General features: G+C 19.5%; 2 protein-coding genes across 2 annotated transcripts; both read right to left on the bottom strand.

Moving 5' to 3' along the window:
* Positions 1 to 724: 724 nt before the first annotated feature.
* Positions 725 to 7,576, bottom strand: SRAE_2000212300 (Unc-13; the record flags this gene model as incomplete). The annotated part of the gene is made up of 5 exons (XM_024653156.1): positions 725 to 2,505; positions 2,622 to 3,009; positions 4,849 to 6,177; positions 6,683 to 6,805; positions 6,878 to 7,576. The coding sequence occupies 5 exons, from the start codon at positions 7,574 to 7,576 to the stop codon at positions 725 to 727; spliced, it is 4,320 nt and encodes a 1,439-aa protein (XP_024506660.1).
* Positions 7,577 to 10,917: 3,341 nt separating this feature from the next.
* Positions 10,918 to 16,368, bottom strand: SRAE_2000212200 (C2 domain-containing protein; the record flags this gene model as incomplete). Its single annotated transcript, XM_024653155.1, has 6 exons — positions 10,918 to 11,599; positions 11,653 to 12,142; positions 12,192 to 12,689; positions 15,413 to 15,654; positions 15,712 to 15,811; positions 16,257 to 16,368. 6 exons carry the CDS (start codon positions 16,366 to 16,368, stop codon positions 10,918 to 10,920), a joined length of 2,124 nt encoding a protein of 707 aa, XP_024506659.1.
* Between the last annotated feature and the right edge of the window lie 1,948 nt (positions 16,369 to 18,316).

Raw genomic sequence — 18,316 nt, 5'->3', positions numbered from 1 at the left:
ATTGGAATAATAATTATTTAAAAAATTTAACTATATTTTCTTTTAAAAATATTAAATGTTGATATATTATTTAATGAGACTATTTAATACTGTTTAATAAGTACAAAATATTTCGTTCTTTTTTTTTTTAAAAATTAACTCACTTTACATTTATTAACGTTTTTATGATAAAATGTAATATTTTTTATTTATAAACAGATATGGATAAATAATTGATGTCAAGCTGTTATAGTTATAATTCAAAAAAAAAATTACTGTTTTACATATTAGTTTCATTAATTTTTCAGAATATTAAAAGTTTTTATAATGTATTTTGGTCTAGAGTTAAAAATGTTTCATTAAGACAAAATATATTAAAATAATAATGTCCTATCATTATCATTAAAGTTAAAGAAAAAAGATAAATGATGTCATTATACTTCCTTTTTTTTATTATTATAAAAAGTAGGAAAGAATTAAATTTAAATATACATTATAATCTTACTTAATGTAGATTAAAATGAAAATATTAAAAGTAATTTTAAAAAAAAATAGATATGACTAAAAATAGCAATTAAATTTTTAATTTAAAATATTTTATTATCTCATAATGCTATATTTTCAATGTGAAATATAATCTTTAAAATGTTTGTTTAAATTATATAAAAATAAAAATGAAATTTTTTAAGATATTTAAAAAAAGAAGTTAATATCTAAAAAAATATAAATAGAAATCTTTTTCATATTACTTTAATTGTTGATTAGACGCTGAACTTGACATTATAGGTTCTGTTTCATGTCTCATTTCACTTTTTAATTTGACAAATTCTTTTGCTATTTCATCATTTTGACGTTGACTAAGAATACGAAGAAGAATTAATCCTGTTTCATCGATGTTAAGACGTTTTCCTAAATGTAACCACATATTTATTGATCCTCCTTGAGTTAATTGACCAAGTTGTAAGACACCAATTCCAATAATACGATCCTCCCTGGCAAAACAATAATCTTTAAATTGAAACATTAATTCATAATGTTCTGGTTCACCTTCATTTCCTAGTAAAAAGTTAAATGTTTCATTAAATCTTGGTGTCCATACACCTGTCTTTGATTTTGTTGCAACTTTTCTTTTCTTATCACATAAATATGGACCAACAAGGTGAACCTCAACAAATGGTTTAAATGTTCCTGTTGTCTGCCATCTAACATCATGAACAGCAAGAATTTTTACTGTTATTTTTTGTTCACCAGTACCAGGATGAGAGAAAAGATCAACTTCAACTGACACTTCAGCAACTGGTTGTTCTTCACTAAATAAATTTTGAGTTTTTTGACTTGTTATAAATGTTTTAATTAATTGATCAGTTGTCTGAGTATAAAGACTTAATGCATACTTTAATGATTGATGTTCTGGACTTTTTTCAAAGAATGTCATTTTTAAACCTTGACCATTAGCATGAAAAGATTGTTTAACATAATCTAATCCAGCATCTAAAACAGTACATTGTTTTGGTGTTAAACTTCTTTCACTATCTTTTGCAATATCCATCATTTCTTTAACAGAACCAATTCCTTTAATATCTCTTAATTGTGTTGACATTATTTTAGTAACATCACCAATTTTTGCATTTGGAAGTTTATTTAATACAGTCTTCTCACCTAATGGTGGTAGAACAACTAATTTTTCCATACTTGTTATAGTAACACTCCACATTTCTTTAAGAATTTTCTTAAGAACTGTTTTTTCACATTGAATACAATATCTTTCTAATGAACCTTCTAATAAATCCATTAATGGTGCATAGACAACCTCAGCCTCAACATTTAATTGATTTTTTGGTATTTGAGGACCTTTAACTTTACTTAAATTAATTGCTAATAAATTCATATTTTTTTGAATACTTGGTTCTAAACTAACTACAAATTGTAATGATAATTTTTCCAAAACAGCATTTAATTTTTTTTGAAGTTCTGTTAAAACATTACTTGCATCTTTATCTAATTCTTTACCTCCCATATTTTCATAAATTTTTTCTAATTGTACACGAAGTTGTTGAACATTATTCATTAATATACATGCTAATGATTCATTATTAACAAATTTACTAAAATCTTTTTGTACCATATCAGCATAAGCCAATAAAACTTTATTTAATGTCATTGAAAATCTTATCATCATTTCAGCTGAAACTTCTGGATTTGGGCAATCCATTTGTTTTAATAATTTTAGAGCTTCATTAAGTTGACTAAATACATCAACAACAGAATTACTAAATTTGGTATGTTCAGATGTTTTTGGAAAGTTATCTGCTTTATCTCTATTATAGGCATTTCTTAAAATATCCATTGAATGTTCATCATTTTCATTTAACCAATCCATTACAAATGGTATAAACCATGCCGGAAATTCAGGAATTGAATCTTTAAAAAATGGTAATTCTGCTACATATTTAAAGTAAAAACCTTTTACTTTAAAATAAAGATTCATATATTCAGGTGTTGTACATTTTTTAGATACAGAATGTTCTAAAAAAAAAGAAAAATAATTTTTAAAATATAAAATATATTAATTTATTTTTAAAGCACCATAGATTATTTTTTTTTTATAAATAAATAATTATTTAAATTTATCAAAACTATACCTTCTAATGCCATTTTTAAATCCATTTTATATTGATTCCATAATGTAGCTGCACTTAAATTTCCAATATTTAGCTCCTGTGCAAATTGATTTAAAACTGGTGTATAAATATTTTTGTCATCTTCAATAACTCTCATCATATAATCAAGAAAGTCAAACCAAAATTTAACAGAATCAGCACTTGGAGCTCCATTTTCTAGGCATGATTCAAACATTGCTTGGTATGTAGTTTTCATGCAATTTGTTGCACACTCCCTAACAACATTCGAAGCTCTTGGTGGACTTGGTAATTCTAAAACTTTCATGCGAAAAAATGTTATTGAAGTTAAAAGATCTACAGTTGATTTAAGATCTTTTAATTTAGCTTGTGATGATGAAGGAAAATATTTCTATAAATAATTAATTTTAAAAAAAAAAAATTAATATATTAGATATATTTATTTATTTATAATATAGGAATAACATACAAAGATATAAATATCTTTTGCAAAACTTTATATTAAAAAAAAGCAAATAAATTTAGAGATAATCTGATGTAAGATTAAAATATCTAAATATCCGTTAAAATAAACAATTAGATAATACAAATATATATTATATTGTGAAAACTCTATTTCATTATAAAAAAAAACTATTTTTATGATTCTCTTGCAATTAACAACTATTCAAATTTCTACATGTATATAAGATGTATACTTAATGACTAAGCATTAAGTCAAAAGATGTTGTAAAAATAGAAAAATAAATTTAAAACTTTTTTTTAAAAAAAAATAATAGAAAATATTATATAAATATAAAAAAAGTGTAAACTACGTTGATATTAAAACATTTTAAGATTTTTTTTTTATAAAAATACAATTTTTGAACTAGTATATATCATTTATATGTCTACAACTTATTCATATAAAATTCACATCACGGAAGTTAGTATCTTTTTTTTTTTTTATTATTTTTGGACATCATAAATTTCTACTTTTATCTAAAATTGCTTTCCAATGAATTCTTTAAAATAAAATAGTCAAGGGAGATAGTTAAGAAAATAATTAAATTTTCATGGTAAGCTAAAACTATTTCTACATTTTATTCTTTTTTTTTTATTTGAGTAAGTTAAATATTGATATGATAAATCTTGACCAAATTTAATATTTTTTATTTCTCATATTATTGTCTAGTGGGAATTTTTTATAAAAACGCAAATATTAAGTTAACATAAAAATTATATTTTTTTTTTATTTATATTATTTTGATATCTTAACATTAGAATGTTTTTTTAATATAAAAAAAAAATATGCCATTAAAAAAATAGTATCAAGAAGATTAAAATTTTTAGTTAAACATTACTAAATTGGAAATTCTTTTAAAATAAATAAATATAAAAAAAATTGTAAATATTTTTTTAGATCAATATGTGTAATTTTTATAATATTTATTTACTGTAAAATTTACTATACTATGATAGTATTTTTAAAGATATAAATTTTATTGAAAAAAAATTTTAATACACATGATAATTTCTAGTGCTTAGAAAAAGTAATGATATTTCAATATATTTTAAGTAGAATTATATACAGAATCATATATATGATACGTTAAGGATAATACTTCTTTAAAATATATAAAAGATATAGTAAAATATGTATAATGTTCGTGAGTTGTATTTTACTAGGATTTATTTGCCAGCAATTTATTGTTTTCTAAACCAAAATATAAATCATATCTATCTTCAAAATATATACATACAAAATAGAATATTAAAAAAGATTGTTATATATATATAACAATCTTTTATTAAAATAAATATTTTTTATCCTACAAAATAAGATATATATATATATTATAGAAACCATACCTTTTATCGTATTATATATTTTAATAGTAATATTTATTAGTTTCTTAATAAAATCAATAAATTATTAAAAAAAAAAAATAGCTTAATTATAAAATTTATGTGTTCATAATACACTTCTCTTGATATATTTATAATTAATAAAACATTTTTTATAAATATATTATATATTTTAAAGCTTCTAAATGTTTTATCTTAATACATTAATTTTTTAAATAATAAAATGAAAAATTTATATAACATTAAAAATTATGATACTTAAGTAATTAATAAAAAAATGTTTTTTTTTTTTACTACTTTTTCACAATATAATATATTATTATCTTATAATTTATATCTTATTATAATTATGATTAATAAATTTTAAAAAAAAAAAACATACCCTATACATTGACAAGTCAATTCTTAATGAATTATGTAATTGATCAAGAAGTTTAATAAATCTTTCTTTACCAAAATTAGATGCATTAAATCTGTCACTAGCACTGACATTTGATGTACTTGTTGCATGAGCATAAAATGCATTAATATTAGCAAGTAATGTTGATAGAACTGCTGGAACACCAGAACACATATATTTTGTACATAAACATGCAAAATGTGTCATTCCTTGATATATATTTTCAATTCCATATCTCATTGCAAATTCATCAACAATCTCCTGTGAATTTTCTTCAAAATATATCTTCCATGCATCATCACCTGTTGCTTCAGGTAATTTTATATCATCACCCGCCAAACCATAATGATAATTAAATAAATGTTCATGAAGGCATGTATATTGTACATGGTATGGAGCAATTTTTTCTTCACCCTTTATTTCAACATTTATTTGAAGTCTTATTGCACCACTGACGGCAGATTTATCAGTTCTTTTTTCTAAATTATACCATACATCCATTTCTCCTGATAATGTACGAACATCAATTATTGTTTGTCCTAAAAAATCATCTGACTCTCTAGTTAATTTTTGCCTTATTTTTGATTTAAAATCATTATCCTCATCCCAGACACGAACTTTTATTTTATCAGCAGAATTATGGCATTCAAAAGTAAATTTTTCATTCCAAACAGGATTTAAATCTTGATGAATTGTTCTTGTTCTTTTTTTAACTTTACCTATAGTTGCTGTAACATAAGGATCTGATTTACCCGTTTTATCTTTAGCAATAAGGCCTTGGGCACTTACAACAGTTAAGTGAATTTTAGCACTCCATTTAGAAGATCCTTCTAAAATAGATGATTTGACTTCTTTTAATGTTTCTTGTTGAATTTTGTCGCTCATCCCAAAAGTGCACTTTATAATTTTAAATATTTCTGGTTTATTTCTTTCCTGAATTTTCATTCTATCTCTTATAATTGCCATTAAATTTTGAGCTTTTCCTGCTTCACCATGTTTAGAACTTTTTTCAGCAGCTCTATGTAAGCAATCTGATGATAATAAATCACGACATTTTTCATGAACTTTAATATTACATTCACTACATCGTAATCCCTGGCGTACTATACCCCATAGTAAACTTTCACATTCATTACAAAATGTTGGAGTTTGAAAATTTGCTGGTCTAAAGTTGTGTGGTGTTGTGGCAGAGATGGGATATATTAATGCTTGCAGTGTTTTTCTATATACAAGTAATTTTAATTCATCATTTCCAAATGTTGTCTTTGCAGCATTAGCCAAACCAGCTTGAGCACGTTTTGTCATCATTGTCTAAAAAAAGTATAATATTAAATTTTGTTTAAAAAATTATTTTTCCATATCAATTATAAATGGTTAATCACTACAATTATATTAATTATCAAATAATTGTAAAAATTATTTGATTTTTTAATATATCAATTTTTTTTTAATAAGTTATAAAAAAACAAATTTAAAAAAAAAAAGATCATGCTAAAGGTAAATAAAAACAATAACAAAAAACAGACAACAGAAAAAGCAAGAAAAAACTTAGAGAAATTTTATAACATAAAACTGTTCTTCTTTTTTGAAAATAGAAAAAAAAATCCTTACCCTTAAAACCTGAAATATATATTAATAAAAAAAATTAAAAAAAGAAAAAAAAATAATTTTAAAAATTGACAACAATAGATAGAAAAAAAAAGTTTTTTTTTAAAGACTATTATAAATATTTCTAAATATTAAATTATAATAAAAAAAAAATTTTTTTTTTTATTTGTTTTATCACGAAATGAATTTTTTTTTTATTGAAACTTACTAATTCTGATACAAGTGGAATAGACTTTTTTGTTGTACTAATATTCATATTTGGCATAGCATCGATACTTTTATAGAATGCACTTCCACCATTTTCATTTTCATTTGCATCAAGTAATGTAGTCTAAAATATAAAATCATTAATAAAAAAATTATTAAAATTTTTATTTAAGTTAATTATTTTATCTTTATCAACCTTATTATATCTGAAAGATTTATTTGTTCGAGATATACAAAATCTCTGATAGGGTGTTAATAATTCTTTTTTATTTGGTACATTAATTAATTGTTTTTTTTCTTCACTCATTGGTGTACAACTATTTGAACGAAATCGTTTTGAATTTAAAAATAAAAAATCATGTAAATGAGTAAAATAATCATTAAAAATAATTTTATCATCCTCTATTTGGGGAATTGATTTGGTATCATTTTTAATGTTACTATCCAAAGTTGAAGGCATTGAAAAACAACGACGAAGGACACGTTCATTTTGCATATAACTATGATCATAATAATCCTGTAACTTTCTTTTATTTTTATTTTTTCTATCATGATGAACATTAGCACCTAAACTTTTGATTCTTTTAACTTTTTTAAATGATCTAGAAAATGCTAATAAATCTTTTTCTCTTTTTGATACATTAGCTCTAACATTAGATGATACTTTAAATTCATTTTGATTTTCATCAATACCAAATTGTGATATTAAACTTGTATCAACAGCCTTAAAAATAGAGGATCTCCTTTTTTCACCATTTTTAGGAGTTAAAAAACTAGCAGATAAATCATAATAAATAACAACAGGTCTTATTCTAACAGATGAATTTTTTCGAAGTTTAACCTCTTCTACCTTAACATCAAAATCGTATGATGATAAGTCAGAAGACACCATCATATAAAATAAAATATAGTTTCATATCAAAATTGTGACTATAAAGTTTGTATTTATATAGATATAGCCCTTTTTCTTTTTCTCAAAAATAAAAATAATAAATGGTGTTTGTGATATTTAAAAGAAGTTAAATGAAGAAATAAAACCAATATTTACGTTGTTTCTTTTTTTTTTTATATTCTAAAAACAAATGTCCCTTGCTAAATTATTAAACAATTTTACTGGAAAATTTCAATTTTATAAAAAGAATATATGGGAAATTAATATCAGTTGACAATTGTAAAGATAATAAATTCTTTAAACAAAAGAATTTTAAACTCAATTTTAAGAAATCATGGACAATTTTAAATGATATATATGTTTATTTAAGGGAAATTAAAGCAAATGTTAAAAAGGAGAGAGATAATAAAAGTTTTCCCTTGTACCATAGGACATCGTTGTTGACAAATTTATGTAAAATATTACTTTCTACCATGACAAATTTTAAAAAAAGTTGATTGACGGAAACCTGTATATAATATACTATATACTAATACATATATATATATATACAAATTAGACACTTATCCCAAAAAAAAATTTTTTTTATTATAGGTATAGCGGAAGAATGTAACTTAATAGTGTTATATTTATCCATAAAAATAAAACTATTTTAAATAAAGAATAATAAAAAGCAAAAATCTCTTCCAGTTTTATAATATATTATATCCACAAATTTAAGAAAAATAAATAAAAATTTATGGATAAAATATTATTTTAAAAAAGAAAAAAACTTAATAATTTTTTTTTTGTTAAAAATACATATATAAATACATTTATTAATAATAGTAACTATTTAATAGAAAAAAAAGGCATATAAAATTATGTATTAAATAAATTATAACTTTTGTAAACTTTACTATAGTACGTATATAAAACATAATTTTTATGAAATAGACATAGCATATATGTGTCTTCAGTGATAATTAAATTTTTCGAGTTTAGTCACCAACAGGAATAATTAACTAAAAGTGGCATTATAAAGTAATGGTAATATTATAAATAATTATATAAAAGTTTGAAAGATTAGATTAACACAATTATATCTTTATATTATTACTTATAGTTATATTTAAAAAATTTTTTTTATTTATTTTAAAATGATTTTATTTTTGAACTAGTGACATTTATATCAAATCTAAACTATAAAATTGGCATTGAAAAAATTGGATAAAGATTAATATTATTTACTACAATATCTGTCATCTATTATTTTAAAGTTTTTTTTTTTTCTATAAACATAGTATAAATTGGTAGTGATGATTAATGTTTTTCTATTAGTTAAAAAAAAATATTATAAAATATTTTTATTTATTACATAATTCAAAGTATAATTTTTATAATAAATTTAAGAAAAAAAAAATTTATTATATATTTTTAACTAAAGAAACATTAATCTCCTTAAGAAAAAATTTTAAATTTAATTTTATAATGTAATGTTATATTTAAAACAACAAGGACAATATAAGATATAAGTAACAAAAAAAAAATAAATTATAGTAAGATTTTTTTCTACTTAAAAGTAATTTAGAATAAAAAAAAAAAAGTTTCATGCAAGGAATGATAAAATTATTATTGTGTAACAAATTACAACCTATTTTATGAGTAGATACAAATTTTTAAAATGGCAAATTTAAAGGATAAAAAGTTTTGTGGCAAATGCATGGCAGCCTAATATCTACTTTATTTATTACTCTTATTTAAAATTTTTTATATAAATTTTAACATATTGTTTTATTTTTAAGTAAAAGTAATATAAAAAAAATAATTAATAAATACATATAATTAAACATTTGTTACATTTAATTTATAAAAAAAATAGTATTATCTTTTTTTGTTAATGTAAGTATAAAAAAATAATCATATAACTTTTAAAGGATAAAAATATATATGTATCGTAATAATTTTGTAATTGTTATTTTAAAAAATAAAAAAATAATTATTTATGGCAATTTAAAAAGAATTGAAGTAACAAAATAATAATTTGCGACGGTGTTTTTTTTTTTTAAATAAAATATGGTAACATTGATTTTCCCTTGTCATAATAACTTATTTTGCATTATTTCTGAAAAGGACCTTCATATTTTATGCTCATTTTAATAATTAATAATACATCAAATTATATTTTATAAAATAGACATTTCTAATATATTAATGTAAAATATTAATAATTCGTATAAATTATAACAAAAAAAGGAAAGAAATACTATTAAAAATCTCTTAAAAGTAAATGATAAAATAACTAAATTAATAAATATTTATTTTTCAAATATTTTATAAACTAAAAATTAATTAGTAGAAATTTGTTTTATGTATAATAATATATTTAAATAAACTATAATAGCATGAAAAATAATCAATTAATATATGAGTCTTTTCTTAATTTTTATTATTAATTGTAGCATAAATTAAAATTTTACCATGATATAATGACATATAAAATATTTAAAAAAATAACAAATTGTCAATTTATTTAAAAATAACATGAAAAATTTGTTTAATCTTCAAACTAAAGATGAACAATAAAAAAGATATTTTAAAAAAATAAATTTTTTTTTTATAAATCTATTAAAAAATGTCTATCAAAAAAATTTTGGTCTTTTTTTTAACAATATCAATATTCACCAGACAACTATGAGTAATTAAATATAAAAAGTGACAATATTGAGTGTTAAAAACACTTTTTTATTTATTTATTCCAAAATAAAATTATTATTTGATTATTAAAAAAAATATAAATATTTTTCCATCCAATATATCATTTATATCTAATTTTACAAAAAAAAAAGAAACAATTCTGTCAAAAAAAAACATATTTAATTAAAATATGACTAATTTAATATTCTAATATTATTCATTATTCTATAAATAACTTATACCATTTTAAAAATATATTCTTGATCACTTTTTTTATTTAGAAATATAATAACAATAAAAAAAAAATTGTTAGATGTTTGATATAAAATAACATTCTATAATCATAATTTTAAATAGACTTTTCTTTTTTCATAAAAGTGAGTAATACATTCAAAAAGAAATTTATTATTCAGAAAAGTTTCCAATGAATTAAAAGAATAAAATTTAAAAGGAAAATGAGTATAATATATCAAAAAGATTAGCATGTTAAAATAAATTTAAAAACATATTTAAATGCTATTAAAATAAATCACCCGAAGAATTAATTAAATTTTATATATTGAATGATAAAATTATTATTAAAGAAATATTTCATTATATCTATCAATTGATGTTACATAAAATATATTTTATATGATAAAATTTTTTTTTTTTTTTAAATAATATTTTCAATAAGGTTGATTAAAGATTTTTAAAATGTTTATTATATAAAAACTGACCTTAAGACCAACTTGTTTACACACTTCACAATAAGCTTTTTTCCATAATTCTTTGTACTTATTCTTTCTGGCTATTTTTTCATTTTGTTTTTCTAATTCTTCCTTTGATAGAATAGGTTTTTCAGTAGTTTTTTCTTCAAAATAATCATCCTTCTCTTGTTCACTTTCTTCTTTTTGTGAATAATATTGATTATAATCATCATTAGATGAGTCAGCTGTTGGTACTGTATCATAATCAACATAATATTCTGGAATTTTTTTATTATTATATGTAATTGATCTTGAGTTATATGATAATGGTTCTGTATTATCTATTATTAAATTACCATTATCATTTTTCCAGTCTTGTTTTATTGTTGTATCAGATACTGTTTCATAGTCATCCTGATGGTAAATATCAACATCATTACTTGATTGATAATAAAAATCACCACTATCATCATCATATTTTTGATTTTTATTTATTTTTAAATTTATTAATTCATCATCTGATGGCATTTGTAGATGATTAGAATCTTTTCTGAAAGCATCTCTTCTTTGTTGTGAATGTGACAATTGTCGTAACATAGGTGTACCTCTATTATCAGAATCAGAAGGTGTAGCTGAACTAGGTAAGTATGGAATGTTTGTTCTAAAAATACTAATTAATATATATATGTATATATATTTATATATTAAAATTACCTATCAGATTCATAAATAGTTCTTGAACTATTTGGTGTATCAGCTTTATAGTCATCATATCTACCATGATTATATTCATGTGTATTAACTAAATCTTTTTCATAATTATATTTATTTCCATCATATAATGGTGTTTGATAAGTATTTTGATAACTATAATTATCAATTGAATCTTTGGTATTTAAATGAGAAATATCATCTTGATGATTATCATCTTCTTGATACATTGGATAATAATTTTGATAACAAGTCACTTCATTTATCATATTTTTATCATTAGGAACAAAATAATCTTCATGTGATGGATGGGTAATTTCAATGGGATTTTTCATATATTCACTATCATCTAAATATTTTGACATTGAGTTATAATAATTAGAAGGCCTATTAACATCATCATAATTATAAGATCTATTTAATCCCATATCTTCATTATTTATTGTATTATATTGATCATTATAATTTTCAGGATTATTATGATTATTTGTATCTATTAAAAAAAAAATTAAATTAATTAAAAAAAAATATATCTTCCTTACAATAAATATTTTCTTCATGTAAATTATGATTATTTAATTGTTTTTTATTAAACTGAGAATTGTATCCGGATATATTTTGCATGTCCTGACAATTGATATCCATATAATAATTTTCTTCTTTGTACTTTCCTGCATCCCTTTGGATATAACCGTTTGGAGGGTGTAATTGATTATTCCAATGACTTGTACTACTATTTTGTTGATGATGATTTATTGGAAAAGACACGTCTGATGTATAATCACTATCCTCTGAAATACCTGATCGTATAAAAGGATGTCTATTAGAATCTTCAGTAACAGAAAAATCGTTTCCATACAAAGAATTATTTCTAATATTTTCTGTTGTAATAACTTGATCACCCAAATTTCTTCCCGGTGTATTAATTTTTATCAATTCAGATGTGGAGTGTATTGTATTACTAGGCACGTTTTGATAGTTAATGTTGTTTAATGCTTCTAATTTATTTTGAAATGCTATTATTTCCTGTTCTTGAACATCTATAAAATATTATACTTTTATTATAAGAATAAACTTTTTATGAGATTTTCTTTAATAGGAAGAAACGTTTAAAAAGATTTCCTATTCATATATATGATATAAATTAAAAGGCATACTAATGAAAATAATATATATTTTTTTTCTATTAACATAACTAAGAAATAGGAAAAAAAAAAATTTTTATTCCATTAATATAAATAGTATATATTAAGTTACTTTAAATATAAATATTATATATAAGAAAAAAAAAACACTTTTCTCATAAATACAAGTAATAAGAAAATTATAAATTTGAAAAAAAAATAGTCTTAAAAAATCAAAAATTATAATTAAAATTTTATATTATATATTTGAAAGAGAAAACATTACATTAATCTTAATAATATGTAAAGAACAATTTTTTTTTATTTGTAAAGATAGAATAAAAAAACAAGAATAAAAAAAATTTTTTTTTTTTTCTACAAATTCAATTTTTTACTTTTCTTAACAAGCTATATAATATCTTTTATTTTTATCGAGTAAATAATTTTAATATACAATATATTTTTTTTTTCTTCTTTTTTATATAGTTGTTGTATGTATGTTTATATATATATATATATATATTTATGTATACATGAACAGTAGTTTTATTTTTATGTGGTAAATGATTTAAAAATAATACCATATACTTTTGAAAATTGTTAGAATTAGTGTAAAAAAAATAGTAATAATACTTAAGAAAATTTTTTTGAATGAATAAAATAAAATTAAGTTTATCATTTCCTTTAAAAACAAGGTAAAATTGTAACATATATTTTTTTTTTATTCAAATATAATATTACTGTTATTTACACATATATAGACATAAATAAAAAACAATAAATTATTATATAAAAGAACTTTGGTATTTAGATAAACTATATTTATGATTATTATATATTTTTATTTATAATATTATTGTTTAAAATAAATATAAATGATATTATCATGAATAAGTAAATGAATATAGAATATATATATATAAATTGTCTGTTAAAAAGTAACAAGATAAAGAATTATCATTTTAAGATAAAAAAAATAAGTTGATATATAAAAATTGTTATTGTTTCTAAAGATAAGCCCATTTTTGATGGATTATTTTTGGTATAAATTAATAATATACTAAACATTTTTTTTTTATTTACATTAGAGTACTTAAATTTTTTTTTCACTATTTTATTTTAAGTTAAGAGGTAAAAATAATATATAAAAATATTTTTTAAACTAAAATAGATAGAAAAAAAAAGGATTAAAAAAAAAATGATGGAATAAAATAATATATAAGAAATTAGTAAATTAAAAATTAAAGAATAATATCAAATTTTGGTATTGTTAAATAGTAAAATGATAATTTATTTTGTTAATATGATAAGATAGATTGTAGAAATACACTAGTTTCATTATTACAAATCTCAAAATTCTTCTTTTTAAAAAGAGTGTCATTTATATCAAGGATTTGAAAATAACATAGGCGGTAAAAGGAAATTTAATAATAATATTAAAGATTGTTGAGAAAGTAAATTAAAGAAAAATGAATCAAGTTGTACTAAGGATTTATTTAATCTCTATACCACTTCAATTATTATAACATATTGTAATCACATTTAAATGTTAATTTTATATATTTATATTTTTGATTCTCGAACCTTAAAAATAAATTATATGTTAAAAGAAGAACATATTTTATATATATAAATATATTAAAAAAAAAGAAATTTTTTTTAAGTAACAAAAAATGTCTATAACATTTTTACTAACTACAAAATATTATATTTATTTGAATTAAAATAAATATAGAAAATGTTTCATATAACATTACATTTTAATTAAATAAATTTAAATTTTCATAAATAATAAATGACAATAATAGAAAAAAAAAAATCTGGAGTTGACGTTATTTATATACTTATATTTCATAAATATTTTAATAATAATTAAAAAAAATTTACTTTATAAATATATAATATATTTTATATACATCATTTATATATGTTTCATTTTTAATAAATTTATTTAAAGTATTTTTAAAAAAAAAAGTGAAAAACATATTATTTTAAAAGTTTATAAATGAGATAAGTATAAATTTCTAATATATATATAGTATAGAAAAAATAATAATTATTTAAAGTAGTTATTTATTCTATTGTATAATAATTAAGTTAAGTAAAGTTTTTACAAAATGGCATTATTTTCAATTTTAACTACAATACATCTAAGATGAATAGGAATTGTCAAAAAATTTTAAGTATTCTCTTGAGATATATTTAAGACGTCTTTTTATAATTTTTAAGGAGGTAATATTATATAAGTTTCAAAAAAAAAAAAAATTCTTTTTTTTTTGCTCATCGGTAAATGTAGTAAAATTTTAGTGATATACAAAATAATGGTATATTAAAAAAAAAATACAAATACATAGTAGATGGTAAAAAGATTTGTAGTAATGTTTGTCAAGTGATAAACAATACCCAAGATGGTTATATTAAAGAATGAGAATTTATGCGTGAGAACTGTTCTGGTATATCTTATATATATATAGACAATGCAAAAATAAAAATTGTTTGAATGTAATGAATTATAAAAGTTAACTGTAAAAATGAAATAACTAAATATTGTAAAAATATATTGCCTAATATATCTTTTATACATGTTATGTTATAAATGATAAATATTTACAGAATAATAAAAAATAAAAAAAACTAACCGAAAGGAAGTTCAAAACGAACATCTATCATTAGTGTATGACCAGTTGGAGTTCTCGAACCAATTGTTACACCATTTCTCATTTCAAATTCTTTATCAATACCAATATAATATCCTGTACCTGGAACAGGTGAATATGGAATCATTGTAAGTGGAATATGATGAACACCTAAAAGTTTATCCCACAAAACACCTTTATTCCATAATTCTATTAATAATCCTTGATCTAATCTATTTGTTTCACTGTAAAAAAGAAAAAAAAAAGTATTTTACTTAATATTAATAAATAAATAAACGTACAAAATAAATTCTTGTTCCCAGGAAGGGTTATTTCCTTTAACAGCTGGTGTTGTGCTTTTAACATTTTGAAGTTTCACAGTGACGTAGCAATGAAATTCTTCTGTAAATGAAAATATTTAATTTCCTATTATATTTAAATGCCCATGCATTATATATATTTAGTTGGTACATTAAATTGAAAGTTAAATTAGAAGCATTTTAAATTTTCTAAGGTTATTTCCTTCTAAAGTTTAATTTTTATCCAATAACCACAAAACAATTTAAAAATTCAGTTAACATTTTAAATATTTCAAAAAAAAAAAAAGTATTTTTAGTATTAAATATAATAATATATTATGTTATAATAAATAAATAAAATATGTATTGAAAATGAAACCTTTTTATAATATATATTTTTAAAAATAATTTATAGTTTTTCACTACTACATTGTACTCTACAAAATATAATTTTCTCTTCTTTTTTTTTTATTGATACCAAACAATTTTAAATAATATTAAAAAAAAATATCCCTTTTATATATATATTGTAATTTATTTATATTTACCTGATGGTCCATGTAATACAGCATTTTTAACTAAAACCAAAAGATTTAATGGTTCATCAATAGAATATCCTTTAAAAAGCATTTCATTCTCTGGATCGGTTTGTCGTTTCATTAGGCATTGTATATTTTAAAATAATTGATAACACACTTTTTATTAATGAAATTTAAAACTTAAATAATTTATAGTATAAATAGTAAAATTTAAAAGATGTCTATAAGGGAATACTACAAAAAGATAATGAAAGTATTAATTGCTTATTCGAAAAGGCACATCTAAATCAGATAATGATAAAATTTTATAACTACTATTATATATATTGAAAATAAAATTATAAATTAAGGTTTATATAAAATTTTAATATTTAACCTCTTTATAGGGCATCTAATCATTCAAGTAAAAAAAAATTATTCAACATAAATTTGAAAGTATCTTAAAAATATGTAAAAAAAAAAAATCTAAACTTTATTTTAAGCCATACTTTATTATATTTTAAATTTAAAATAAAATACAAAACCACTTTTTATGCTATTTTAAGTTGATGAAAAAAAATTTAATAATAAAACTACATTTATTATTAAAAACATAAAAAATAAATAGAATTAAAAAGTACAATATCTTAAAATAAAAAAAATATATATTTTAATTAATAAATATTAATAAAATTTCTTTATATTTAAAAAAATTAAACATACAACTTTTTTTTAATAATATCAAAAAATAAAAAAAATAATATATATATAAATATTTTAGGATATAAAATTTTATATAATATGTTAATTTTATAATAAGAAAAAAAAAATTAATTGATAAATTAGTTCATATAAGTACATGAATTTATAATTTAAAAATACATTTATCATTTAATATATAACTGTATATTTCTATTATAGATTACTTGCCAAAAATAATATCCATAAATTTAAGAATAGAAATTATTGAATTTTAGTATACCCCCACTATATATTATAAATACTTCAAAAGAGAACAATGTAATAAATATAAAAATTATCCATATATATATATACATATATCATGATTAATAAAAAAAAAAATTTTTTTTATTTTAATTGAATGAAAAATTAATATTTTTAGGAAAAGAATATGTCAAGAATTACATATAATATTTTATTATAATTGAAATTCCTCCTACATTTTATTAAATTTGAACGGTATTTGATAAGTTATCCAATGGCCATTTTTATAAATAAGAATACATGAGAAATGACAATGATAAAAAGTATGTAATTTCCAGTTTGTTAAATCAAATAAGCTTAGGAATGAATTAACAATAAAACCGATTACTTTGGTGGAAGATACTGAGGAAAATCTTACATCATAAAAAGCAGTAAATAAAGATTTATATATGTATAATGATAAAATATTAACAAAAAAAAAAAAATTGTTAAATATAATACATTTCTAGATATATACAATTATTAATAACATTTTATTAACATTTAAATAATACAAAATATTAATTTTTCAAATATATTTAACATATTAATTAATGTTTAGCAAGATAGATATTATTAAGCTATTTATTTTTATCACAATAATATCAGGTAAAGGAATATTTTTATATTAATGTAATTTAATGTTTAAAAATGAAATTATATTGGTAAATAAAATTATATAAGAAACTGTTTAATAGGGTAAAAGTACTTTGATAAAATAAAAATTTTAAAATAATAGAATTTATGGGAAAAACAATTTAAACAAAGTTATAGTTGAAAGGGTCATTTTTAATTATATGGCAATTATTAACTATTTTAATTTTAAAAAGACTATTCTTAAAATAAGGAAGAATTATTCTATTATAATATATTTAAAATATCTATATTAGTAAATGTTAAAATACTTTAAATATATTTTTATCATGAAAATAAACTTTTTAAAGAAAATTTTTTTTTTTTTAACAAATATATAAAAAAAATATATATATTGATAAAATATTTTTAAATTGATAATTAATGAATAAAAGATATTCTATATATATATATAATAATATTTAAAAGACAAATCAAACAATAAAGTTAATTAATTGAATTCTCTAATTTTA

The sequence above is a fragment of the Strongyloides ratti genome (genome assembly GCF_001040885.1).
Source record: "Strongyloides ratti genome assembly S_ratti_ED321, chromosome : 2".
NCBI classification, from domain to species: domain Eukaryota; kingdom Metazoa; phylum Nematoda; class Chromadorea; order Rhabditida; family Strongyloididae; genus Strongyloides; species Strongyloides ratti.
Note: the sequence above shows the minus strand (reverse complement) of the source record. Positions and strands in the feature narration are given on the sequence as shown.